Raw genomic sequence first — 11,906 nt, 5'->3', positions numbered from 1 at the left:
CCTTATAATCCGTACATTTTTACCAACACTGAATTTTGTGCCACGTTTGATGAGATTTTGAGCAAGTTGCATCCACCAAAAATGAGATTCATTTGGCAGAAAAATAATAATTCCTTGCATTACAATCAGGCTTCACAGTGGCCCCGTTGTTGATTATGAAGAACCAATAGGGATGTAACAATACACTCAACTCTAACTTGCTTATTCATGACCATCGATTCACCGCATGCACCATCTGATGGGTGTAAAAAACAGAATATAGTGTGCATGTTTCCCTTCGCTATCAGCGTTTATTCCATACCTGACACTGGTGCTGCATTTTCTTCGTGGGCCTTCCCACTATGTAGATGTGGGACGGAGGCAGGCCGATATTCGAGTACACAGAGATGTCCTTGGTAGAGCCGTAGGCTGCAAAGATCCTCATGTGGGCCTAATGAAAGAGGAAGGGGTCAGCATTAAGAGACTTTCAAGGATCATAAAACCGCCACCCAAACCTCACAGCGGCCTTCCTTACCTCGTTGATGAGGGTTTTGAGGAAGTTGGCTTTGTGTCGGAGCGGGTCGTGAACCAGCCCGTCGCAGAAGGAGACAATGCCATGAGGGAAGTTATGCTGGGAGAGCCAGGCCACCACACGCTGCTTCTGCATGTCAGGACGACCCGTTACATAAACGATTAAATAGCCCAAATCCTGCCAGTACCTGTGAGAAATAACACAACAGCCATTATAACCTGACGCTTTGTTTAATATGTGAGAAACATTAGTATAGCAGCAGATAATGGCGTCACACTCCCCCCGCCTGTGCTGTTATTGTAGCATCTCTGTGGTTTGTTAACAAAGCCGACTGAAACTGCTGCTGTATGTCGGTGAATTAGGGATTTAGACCGAACCAGAGTTGGTGATTGTTGTTAGAATAACATAGACAGTTTTGGTGAGTTTAATTTTGTTTTCCATCCACTTTGAATTCAGTTACAATGTCAGAAAAATCTGTGAGGTAAAATTACTGTCTTTGTCTCTGGAGTCTGGTGGCGAGCGATAGTTATATTACGGCTGTAAAAAAGGTCTATCTCTGTAGGGATCCTTTCCATAATGTTATTAGACACTTATATTAATAATCAGAGCCTGTCTTTGGCAAAAAAAACAAGCACTTTTAGTGGATGTACTTTGTCGAGCGCTGCAACCCATCTCGCAAATATTTTTTTACCTACAGCGGTAAATTCAAGAATTAAATTTTTTATTTCGACCAAACCAGAGTTGACGGTTGATGGAAAGACTAACAAAGACTGTTTTGGTGGGTTTCATTATGTTTCCATCCCATTTGAAACGTTTCTCACAGTTGCCTGTCAGGTAAAATGACTGGTTTTGTCAATGGAGTCTGGTGGGCTATACTGCCCTATGAAAGTTACTTGTGACTGAAAATGTAACTCTTAAATGTCTGTTTTATCTTGTAACTATCTAAGTTCAGTCACTGCCCTCTCCCTGAGTTTCTCTGAGCTTCGGCTGCAGTTACTGCGGCTTCAGTGTCTGTATATACTGTATTCTAGACAATTTCAGGACAATCTAGGGAAATAAAACAAAGGGTATCTTCATGTTCTCCACTGGGAACTCTTACTGACTTGAAGTAGTAGATGGACATGGACATGGAATTACTGGTAATTAAAATAAATGTGTCTCACAAACAAACCTCAAGTAGATTCCTCAGCTTTTCTGCCAAATCTGTGTGACCATTCAGAGAACCAGAATATATTACTGCAGAATAAACCTGCAGAGAGAGCTCTGCGTGTGATCCGTACCTCACCACGTCCACAGCTCCAGCTCGAACCTTCGGGTCGCTGCCCATTATAGACACGCTGGCAGCAAATGACCCGTCAATACTGAACACGACAAACTCTGTTCCTCGTGGCACGATAGTGAGATAGCTGTCTGCAAATGTGTGGTCACCCCTGTGTGTGTGAGACAGAAAGAGAGAACGGTTACTGTGAATGGAGAAGTAAAATCTACATGTTGTACAAGAAATAACAACAACTTTGCGTTACCTGACCACCATTTTGACAGGATACACCCCGATACAGAGCTTTTTGCTCTCGGGGATTACATAAGAGATACGCCCACTGCTGTTGGTGAGCTCTGTGTTGAAGTACACCCACTCTCCAGAGGGAGGCTGGGTCATGATGTGGATGTCAACCTGCAGGAATTAACACAAATATCTGTTGAACTCTGTAAGACCTTAATGACACAGATGGTGACACAATTACATAATTCATCTTTTTTTTTTTTTGGTGCATCGCAGCTGGACGTCGTCATTACCTTCTCTCCAGTGAGGGTGACCATGTCCAGAGGGCCGTACATGAAGCGCCCTGTCACCATCTGGGCTCCGTCCTCCGTGAACACAGCGTCATTCACTCGGTGGTTAGCCGTCACGTTCTGACACACAGAAGAAGACAAAACAGGAAGTCAGAGTACCGTCCTCCTCGTCTCAGTTGCTGTTGTGTAACTAATTTACTGGGGTCAGTTTGATTCTTTCTCTAAATACTCTTTAAAGACTTCTGACTGTGCAGCTGCCAAAATCCAGATGAGAGAGAATGTTAATTAAGCTCAGCTTTAAATTTTAGTAGAGTGTTTTTCTGACTTTTTTGCCCTGGGTTTCGCCTCCCAGGCAACATCGGGGTGGAGTCACTGTCTTTTTGGTTAAAGAAGTACTGACATCCACCACTTAAAGATATAATATGAAACATTTCTGCATTAAAATCTTTATAAACTCTAGACTTGATGTGTTCTTACATTATCCCAAATGTTTCCAACAATGTTCAAACTCAGAGAAATCTGTCATTTTATTCAGGTAACGCTGCGTTTCACCGGTCTCCTGTCAGTGGCGTCATATCCCCTTTGTGCCTGCGTCAGCGTTGTGGTTGTCTGCCAGAAGCTGTCATACATTGACTGTTTATCCAGTCTGAAGCCACATTTTTACCATCCACTGTTTACATCTTGGTGCTTTTTAACTCTAGATTTGAACCGGATGAAGTGATTTTTAAGGTGGAACTGCTTTATTCAGTCCCCCTTAAAAATCACTTCATCCTTCACCTGTGTTTAGCGGTTTTAATCAGCGGGTCTGTTTGTTTTGGAGAGGAGGAGACCTCTGTGGATAATTGGGCTCCCGGTAGAAACCTCCTAAACCATGAACACTGAAGGAATCCTAACCGGCAATGGTGGTGAAGACAATAACTCCTCTGATCCCACACTGCTCCACACATCATCATAACATTTATTGTTTTGATGTGAGAGACCTCCTAGCAGCAGAAATTACAAATTGTATGTTTAAGTGAAAGTGTCAATACAACAATGTACTCCATTACAAGTTAAAGTCCTTTAAACTACTTAAAGTAAGTATCCACCACTGGCTGTATGCAACCGGAGAGGATGTCTGGATGTCTTCTTCTAAAAACTGGAATAACTAGTAGCAGGTTAAGTGTAGTGATTTGTAAGTATTGTGGATGCTGAATAAACCAGAGTGAGTAAAAAAGTTTCTGGAGGAAGTGTGTGTAAAAACAAAGAGAGGTCTTACCCTAATTTTAACATGAGTCCTCTTGCGGAGCCACTTCTCACGAGGTTTGGACGGCGTGAATTCAGACACTTCTTTACCGTCCAGCTCCAGAATACCGGAGTTCTCGTGTCTCATCACCTACGGAAGATAATTACTTTTAAATAAATAACCCAGAAAGGATCTCACAGTCAAACTGATCTGCATACTGCACAGCGTCTGCTTACCTCAGCTAAGTACAGCTAAGGCTGATGGGAATGTCATTAGCTTTGCAGGTAATGAGTCAGAAACCAAAGTCTAAATCAAAGTCATTACAATTTATCCTGAGCATAAACATGTCAATCTAATTTCATGGCAATCCATCCAACAGTTAAGTTATTGGGTGGCGCTAAAGTTTAACTAAAGTCAGTAGGATTCAATCCATCTTGCAGATGTCGAGATATTTTACTGGATAAAGGAAAGTTTAGATCGATGAACCTCAAATTAAAAAATGTTTAAATAAACTATGTGACCTGGTTGGAGACCTGAAAACTCAGAGGATCATTAAAGTTGATACGATTCATCCTCTGGGCGCCATAGATACACATATCTGTACCAAATTAACCAGAATAAGTCAGATCTCATTCCTATCCCATCTTATTGTAATCCACCCGCTAGTTGTTGAGATATTCCAGTGCAACGTGCTGGATCCACATTCTTACAGCTGCTAGCATGGCTAAAAATACACTTTCAATTTAAAGATAAAACGAAATTAAATTCTTATAATATATTAATAATAGATCTCTGAACCTGTCTGAGTAAGAAGGAGACGACGTCTGTTGACTCCCAGTAGGAGGCGTGGAAGAGATGAGGCAGAGCCACTGTGGGAAACGCTGTCAGGGCATCGGGACAGTACAGGGCGTAGTCCATCCTCTTACTGCCCCACCACCGAGAGGCAACTGCAGCACGGAGGGGGAGGGAACAAGGACAAGACGCAAAACAAAAGAGAGAGTACAGAGTTTAGGAATCAGTGCATCCAGTTGATCTGTGATTGTGGTTTCCACTGCAGATCTACAGTCTGCTCATCTGGAGATGAACAGTTCAGGGTTGCACTAAGAGGCACTAGACGCCGAGCTATCCATAAAAACAGACAGGTGAGTTGTAAAGAGGTCACACTCTGAAGAAAACAACAGCTCAGACTCTGTGAGAACTTTGTTTTTTCTGTCAGTGTTGCAAAGGAAAGCGCAGGATCTGAGCTTCAGAGAAGTCGCTCGTATGTGATTTCAGGAAGCTACTGAGGAAGACTATCTGAGAGAGGAAGATACCAGAGGAGGAAGGAAAGCACACAGGGAACGAGGACGGAGCCTAGCATCCTTCCCTCATGTCCTCTTACTACAACTCCCAGGGTACCTTTCTCTATGTTCCTCAGCACCCCGGGCGACGGGGGCGCCGAGCTGATGTCTGTGACGTAAGACGTGACATCGGTGAGGTCAGAGGTCATGTCAGAGCTAACGTCCGAGCTCCGCTCAGACTCCACGCCGTTGGGTTTCGGGAATACCTGGCGGGTTTTCTGGCGCGACCGCAAGGACTGGCTCCGAGAGGCAAATCTATTGTAGGGAAGAGCCAGCTGGGACAGCAGCCTGGGCCTTTTAGTGTGGCTGACCTCGTGTGTGTGTGCTGAGGGGGTGTTTGGAGGGAGGAAACGAGAGCGTCAGCATGTAAATTGTCAGCTTGTGGGGTAAAACGTGGGTCGTGGGTTTATGGACTTACTCGTGGCGATGTTGGAGGCCGTGTAAGAGTCGGCTAAGCCCGACACCTGGCTGGCGATGCTGGCCTCGCTCGCCCTGCGGTTGAAACGGAGGTGAGGGACTCCCGGCGATGTGGACGACGGGTACGGGCCGTCCACAAACATATGTGAGTGAAGAGAATCCGCTGCAGAGAGAGAAGAGAGGAGTCAGATTAGTCACTGCACAAGCAAAAAGGACCTAAAGCTGTATCTAGAGCTGCAAATCATATCACATTCTGTCTACTGTTAGCTCGGCTCTGTCCAAAGGGAACAACATCTGTCTACCAGCACCTTTTACAGGGGTTTATACTTCTTTATATATATATTTTGGGGGTTTTGTTGCCTTTATTTGACACAACAGCTCAAGATAAAGAGGAAAGAGGGGAGGGATTCAAACTCATGGCTGCTGCAAGAGGGACTCAGCCTTGGTACTCTACCAGGTGAGCTACCACTCGTAGGAATATTTCTCGACTGGGCACAGGGACTTCCTGGAGTCTCGCTGTCACCGTGAGGTTGCCAGGCACTAATTAGCGAGCTTTAGCTGTGAAGTACATCGGTGGATTCTGTTACCTTTGGACAGAGCCAGGCTACTAATTGTTACCATCCGCAACAGCATATGGCCGGTATTGTTTTCACCTTGTGAGTCTGTGTTAGTGTTATCGAGGCAACATGTGTATTTGTAATTTTCAGGTGTGTAGTTCAGATCCAAATAAAGACTAAGCTTGAAGATGTGTGTGTTCTGGTCTTAAAATAGTAACAAAATGTTTTTTTCAACGGATATAAATGATATCAATATCAAATAAGCTAATATAAAGTATATAATATGCTAACAGATACACACTGTCTGTGTGGAGTTGCGAGGACTGCCAGTTGAGGACGGGGACGGGGATCGAGGTCTCATTGACGGTGTTATCCTGGGAGCGGTGGGACGCAGCACCACCGGACTCCATCAGAAGCTGAGGGTTACTCTGCACGGTCTCAACTAGAAAGCCAGAAGAAAGAGACACAGAAGCTGGATGACACACAAACAACACACTCATCTACCTGTGGGACAGTACGGAGGACGTAAAAGCTGCAGTGAAACGATTGGCGTGGACTCACCCAGGAGAGCTGAGTGTCCGTCACCCAGAGGAAAGCGCTGGTAACGAGGGACACTGAAGGGAGGCAGCAGGTGGAAGCGCTTGTCCAGGAGAGGCTCGAGGCGCGAGGCCGAGGGGTCGGCTGGATGAAACAGGTTGTAAACCTGCTGACAGGCCGGACGCAGCGCGGACACTGGAGACGAGGAAGACAACACAGTGAGAGATTTAAAGTGTGGGATGATACATGAACCAACTGAGCAACTGTTTATTTAAAGAATAACTCTTTATTGCATCTGTAACCACACCCACACAGTGATGTCACAGTGTACCAACGCACCCTGGAGTACACGACAGACTGTTGTTGAGTTGGTATTTAAAGGAATAGTCTGACATGAAATGTAAGACAGTTGCAGTTAACCAGAGGTTATTGCTGCTTCCACGTTTCCAGTTTTAATGCTTAAGTTTTATACTTTATACTTTGAACGTAGTCTCGTCCCAGTGTTGGAAATGAAGCAGTTTAGTTTTTCATTGTTTTAATAAAAAAATTCATTCAGATTCATTTAAGAAAAAGTTAAACTTATTTGTATTCAGCTGTTTGAAGAAATTGTGTCTTATTGTAAGGTTTCTCAGCCAATTATTAATCTTAGATTAAGGTATACATTTTTAAATTAATCTCAATAAAGTGACCAAAATAATTATTTTAAGAATCTTAAATAACCAAATTTTCATTGCTTATTATAAACACAACATACTTAAATTTTACATTAATTTCTTCCTAGTTTTAAGGCCTATTACAGTCTTTCAGTGGCTAGATTTTGATGCAAGTTCTACTGTATTATGTATTAAAGGTTACTCATCGATAGTCCCACAGTCCCAGAAACAGAGAGAGGCGTACAAAGAGAAACCAACACAGCATCAAGTAGGGGTCACTTCCCTATGTGCTCATATGAGGGAATTAAACTGACTGCTGTCTTATGACATCCGTATAGCAAATACACATACAAACCCAGTATTAGACCTTTTGATATTTATATTTAATGCTAGTTTTGAGAATTATAGCCATCTGACCCCAGATTGTTTTGCTCAATACAAGAAATTGTGATTATATTTAAGAATATTTGGCTGGTTTCTTGCAGTGTTTACACACCCAGCAGTTACAGAGAAACATTAGCATTCATTTGGAGTCGTGTTTGTGTCCACCTGCTGAACGTGAGTCCAGTTTTCTCTCTCTTTCTCTCTTTTAGCTGTGTTTTTGATTTCTACCAACTCCTGGGGGAAATATCTGGCGAGAGCAGACAATAATAAGCTTTAGCTTCAGCCTGCAGTCTGACATGTTTTTGTGTTTCCTTCAGTATTATTTTGTCGGGAGTAATTGCCTTTGTGATTATTTATGGAGAAAAATAAACCCCAATCACTCAAAACAGAGAGAAATAAACGGCCGACAAAACGAGGGAATGAAAAGAGAAACTTTTATGCGAATGACTATAATCCCGTCTGATTGGAAATTAGTCCAGATGTTAACCCAACAGCTGCAGGTCAACAACCTCTCGTCTTTAAACCCCCAAAGGACGCACAGCGCAGTCAGATTCGTGCCTGTGTGAGACTTCAATCACGTATCTGTCTCGTCTCAGCCAAAAGTTTGTCTTTGAGATCAGAAACATGACCTCTGACCCCTGACACCTGCTTTCCAGCTGCAGGGAGACGTGTATCTCACGCCGGACATAAAACAAATAACCACTTCCTGCTCTTCTGGAAAAAGGAAAATTACCGTTGTTTTAAAAGCGACAGTATTTACTGGATGAACATAATAAAACCAAAAGGTGCACTAAAGAGGAGAAGACCTTCCTCACCATCTAACGAGGGAACCACGGTCTTCCTCAGCGCGAGCACCAACCCCAGAGGAGAGCCGAACAGGAAGAAGTCAGTCACCTCGAAGTCGAACTTTCCCAAGGAGCCTCCTTCCAGCATGGTGCTGTTGCTGGAGCGTCGGGATCCAGTCTCCCCGTGGAGCACGCTGGAGTGAAGGCTGGCGACAGAGGAAACATTCACACAGTCAGTGGTGGCGGAGGAAACACTCACATCTTTTATTTCAGTAAAAGGGTTCGTGCTTATAAAATAAAGTTACTGATAAAAGTCCTGAATTCCCACACTGTCTCGCTTACCGCAGAAAGAATATTTATTTATTGTTTCGGTCTTTACCAAAGGTTCCCAACCTTGTTATTGTAGCAGCTGGTAAAGGTGGAACTAATCTTTATTATCTGCTGGGTAGCTTAATCTAGGATAATAAATCATAAGTAATACGTTGGTTTATATTAATAATCTGAATCTGCAAAGTTACCAAAGTTCAATATTTGCCTCCAAAATGTAGCGGAGTACAAGTATAAAGCAGCATAAAGTAGATAAACTCAAGTAAAGTACAAGTACCTCGAAACTGTACTGAAGTAGTAGTACAAATATGATTTTTTTTAATTAAAATTTGAGACCAAAACGAAATAAGAAGTAATCTTTGACAGCAAGAACAATGACAGAATGCAACGTTTTCCATCTACGAATAAAAACAAAACAATACTGTGAAAGACAGACGACGCTGACTTTAAAAAATAATGAATTAATTACTGATTTTAGTCTCATTTGGCACCAATAAGAAGCATCTAATACTCAGTAACGTTCTGTGTCTGACAGTAAAGTTATCTGATGTTATTAGACAGAGATGCAGCTGCAGCCTCAAGATGCTTAGAGGACTTCAGAAATCAGGGAGTTTGAGACGTTCGTGTCTCACCTGGACAGGAAGGCTTGGTGATGTTTGATGGTGTCCAGCTCGTACGTGGAGGAGTCGCTGCGCTTGCGCGGGAGTTGTCTCTTGGGGTCGTCGGGCCCCGAGCAGCGAGGGATGTCTATGTTGCTACGGCTGAGATGGCGGCTTCCTTCGAGGGACGGCGAGGAAGGAGAGACGCTGTTTATGACAATACCCGGAGAGAGAAGGTCCGTGTCCTGAGAGACAGAGGAGAAGTCAGTCAATGCATGTGTGGTTGGCATCGAGCTAAAAGCCTCACAGAGCCTCTGTCAGAGAGTTGCTACCTGTACACTGATGGTGCTCCCCCGCCTGCTGCTGTTTTGGCTTTCTGACACCGTCACAGAGCTGCTGCACAGAGCGTCAAACCCCAGGATGCCCCCAACGCAGTCCCCAATGACACACACCTGCGTTAGAAAACAAAGCACGAACACATAAAGACACACCGAGCCCCTGAGGAGAAACACGGAGGCAGATCTGAAGCACCTGCGGGTTACACACCGACCTGGCCATTAAAAGACGCTCCCTCTAAAGACCTGATGAAGTCGCTGTACACCTGGTTGGCTCGTAAGATGACGGTTGCGACGGCGTCCTGGTACTGTGGTGCGGAGGTAGCCAAAAGGGGCAGAGCAGCCAGAGGGATGTGGTCCTGACTGCTGGACAGGCAGCCCTCGTCGTAGCTGTAGGGGCTCAAACTGCAGAGCAGAGAGGACGTTACTGTCTACGGCTGCTATGTGTGTTTAACATTTGAACAGCAGGGGGTGGATGCATGTTTCACAGCAGATTATTCAAAAGCTCAAGAGGATTTCTCACTTGGAGACCAGCGAGAATGCGTCGACACACACAGCGGGACAGGGGACCATCCGGATGGCGATGCGGCCCAGCGCTGCGGGGTAGTGGACTCTCATCACGGTCTCAAACGCCCCACTCAGCGTGTTTCCATCTCCCTGCTTGCTGTTCTGCTCACCTGCAGACGAGAGCAGAGTCACATATTGTCAGATAGTACCGTAGATCAGTGCTATCTGATCGCTGCAAGAAACATCTGTTACATCTGCAAAGCAAATTCCAGAAGAAATAAAAACCATAATGCAGAATGTGTCTTTCTTCACACCCTCAGATCTTGTGACCACGTTGAGAAAAGGCTCGGGGGAACTAATGCTCCAGTTTAGAGCTCTAATGATTTGTTTTCTAGTAAAAAAAAGATCAATAGTGTCTCATTCTCAAGATTTGTGATTTAAAACCTGCAATAACTTAAATTTTTGCGGCCACTTGGACGCAGCAGAAACAAACTGTACACATTGAAATATCGTCACCTTTTTAAAAGGACAAGTGTGTTTAGGATTAAGTGGCTTATAACAGCCTTCCAAGTGGCGGACTCTGTAGCAGAGTCCCTCTACAGATAAAAACAGCTCTTTCTAAGGTAAAGATAACACAACAATTCTTATTTTTAGGTGATTATACACAAATAAAAACATACCAATTGAATATTATATCAAATTTCTGCCAGTAGATCCTCCTAAATGTGACACACTGGACCTTTAATATGACAAACTTGTTAGCAAACAGTTGATTATTTACCCATCCAGCAGTGTTTCTGTTGTCAATTCTCTTTTAGCTCAGTTTTTTATCTCTACTGACTCCCGAAAAGCTCTTTAACTGTTAAATAGTAGAAGACAAACACCGGTTTGGACAGGCGTTTGGGTAACGTACATGCATCACGTCTGCATTTTATGTTTCCATGTTGTATTTTTTTATTGTGTTTTTTACGTGTGCATGAATGCGTATATTTATGCATATATATATTTTTTTGTATGTTGTGTATATATATATTTATACACTGTGACTTATGTATGTGACTATAAATATATGTTACTTACTTTCATACTTACTACCAGCTAATCTCTGTTGTTTGGGAAGTGTACAGTGTTTTTTTAGTAGAGATCCACATTACATTTGGTCGATACTGAGTAACGATATGGTGACTTATTAACACCACTGCAGTTCTAACTTTCTGTAACAGATTAAATGTTGCTAATGTTACTGTAAAAAAGTTGCTTAAAATATCTCCAAACTGCTGACATTGCATCTCCACCTACCTACCTGCTCAATTAATGAGAGGTTACATAACATCACGCTGCAGTGGTGTGGGTACTGGGCGCAGTATCAGAGTAGTTTTATGATTAAAATCTACAGGTATTGGTGCATATCCACTGCCTGCTGCAGGAAAAGACTGTGAGAGGGAACCGAACCAGAGCTCAGTGATGATTCTCTGTCACTACAAGCAACTTCTTTCGCATTACACCACTGTTATAATAAATATATTGATGATTTGTTGCAGGGTTTGGTTGTCGCTGTACCAGAGCCAGTGTCCAGAATGTTGCCTCCATGCAGGACCAGAACGAGGACGTGGATTTTGGACGGTTGGAGACACTGCTGAGACGAACAATCCTGCAGGAAGAGGGAGGACGGAGGGAGACGAGTGAGCGACATGCAAATACTAAAACAATTAGTCAAGTAAAAGATTAGTTGAATGACAGTAAATTAATCATAAACAGTTCTGAAATGCTTTAAAATGTGAGGATTTCAAGGATTCAAGAATTTACAATACAGGGTTGTGTAATGGAAGTCATATATAGTTCCCTTTATGTTACTTGTAACACAAAATAAAGTCATAAAAATAAAAATAAATACTAATTTGTATGTCTTAAATGTTTATAAACTGAATATTTTTAGGG

The 11,906-nt window shown here is 43.2% G+C and overlaps 1 protein-coding gene across 6 annotated transcripts in view; it reads right to left on the bottom strand.

Moving 5' to 3' along the window:
• The window catches only part of LOC127370428 (membrane-associated phosphatidylinositol transfer protein 2-like), a 57,108-nt gene that overhangs the window by 7,751 nt on the left and 37,451 nt on the right, over window positions 1-11,906 (bottom strand). For 5 of the 6 annotated variants that reach the window (XM_051412463.1, XM_051412462.1, XM_051412459.1 and 2 more), the window contains 17 exons: window positions 11,529-11,619; window positions 9,985-10,138; window positions 9,677-9,866; window positions 9,459-9,578; window positions 9,160-9,371; window positions 8,231-8,406; window positions 6,403-6,573; window positions 6,143-6,283; window positions 5,286-5,447; window positions 4,926-5,192; window positions 4,326-4,474; window positions 3,561-3,677; window positions 2,306-2,422; window positions 2,035-2,183; window positions 1,792-1,941; window positions 515-698; window positions 302-430 (listed from right to left, as the gene is read on the bottom strand). In XM_051412463.1, coding sequence (XP_051268423.1) covers window positions 302-430; window positions 515-698; window positions 1,792-1,941; window positions 2,035-2,183; window positions 2,306-2,422; window positions 3,561-3,677; window positions 4,326-4,474; window positions 4,926-5,192; window positions 5,286-5,447; window positions 6,143-6,283; window positions 6,403-6,573; window positions 8,231-8,406; window positions 9,160-9,371; window positions 9,459-9,578; window positions 9,677-9,866; window positions 9,985-10,138; window positions 11,529-11,619 — 2,679 coding nt within the window. The remainder of the gene's footprint in view (window positions 1-301; window positions 431-514; window positions 699-1,791; window positions 1,942-2,034; window positions 2,184-2,305; window positions 2,423-3,560; window positions 3,678-4,325; window positions 4,475-4,925; window positions 5,193-5,285; window positions 5,448-6,142; window positions 6,284-6,402; window positions 6,574-8,230; window positions 8,407-9,159; window positions 9,372-9,458; window positions 9,579-9,676; window positions 9,867-9,984; window positions 10,139-11,528; window positions 11,620-11,906) is intronic. The other variant, XM_051412465.1, reaches the window with a different exon arrangement.

This window comes from Dicentrarchus labrax, unplaced genomic scaffold, assembly GCF_905237075.1.
Source record: "Dicentrarchus labrax unplaced genomic scaffold, dlabrax2021, whole genome shotgun sequence".
Taxonomy (NCBI): Eukaryota; Metazoa; Chordata; class Actinopteri; family Moronidae; genus Dicentrarchus; species Dicentrarchus labrax.
The sequence above is the reverse complement of the archived record's forward strand: the minus strand, read 5'-3'. Positions and strand labels throughout refer to the sequence as shown.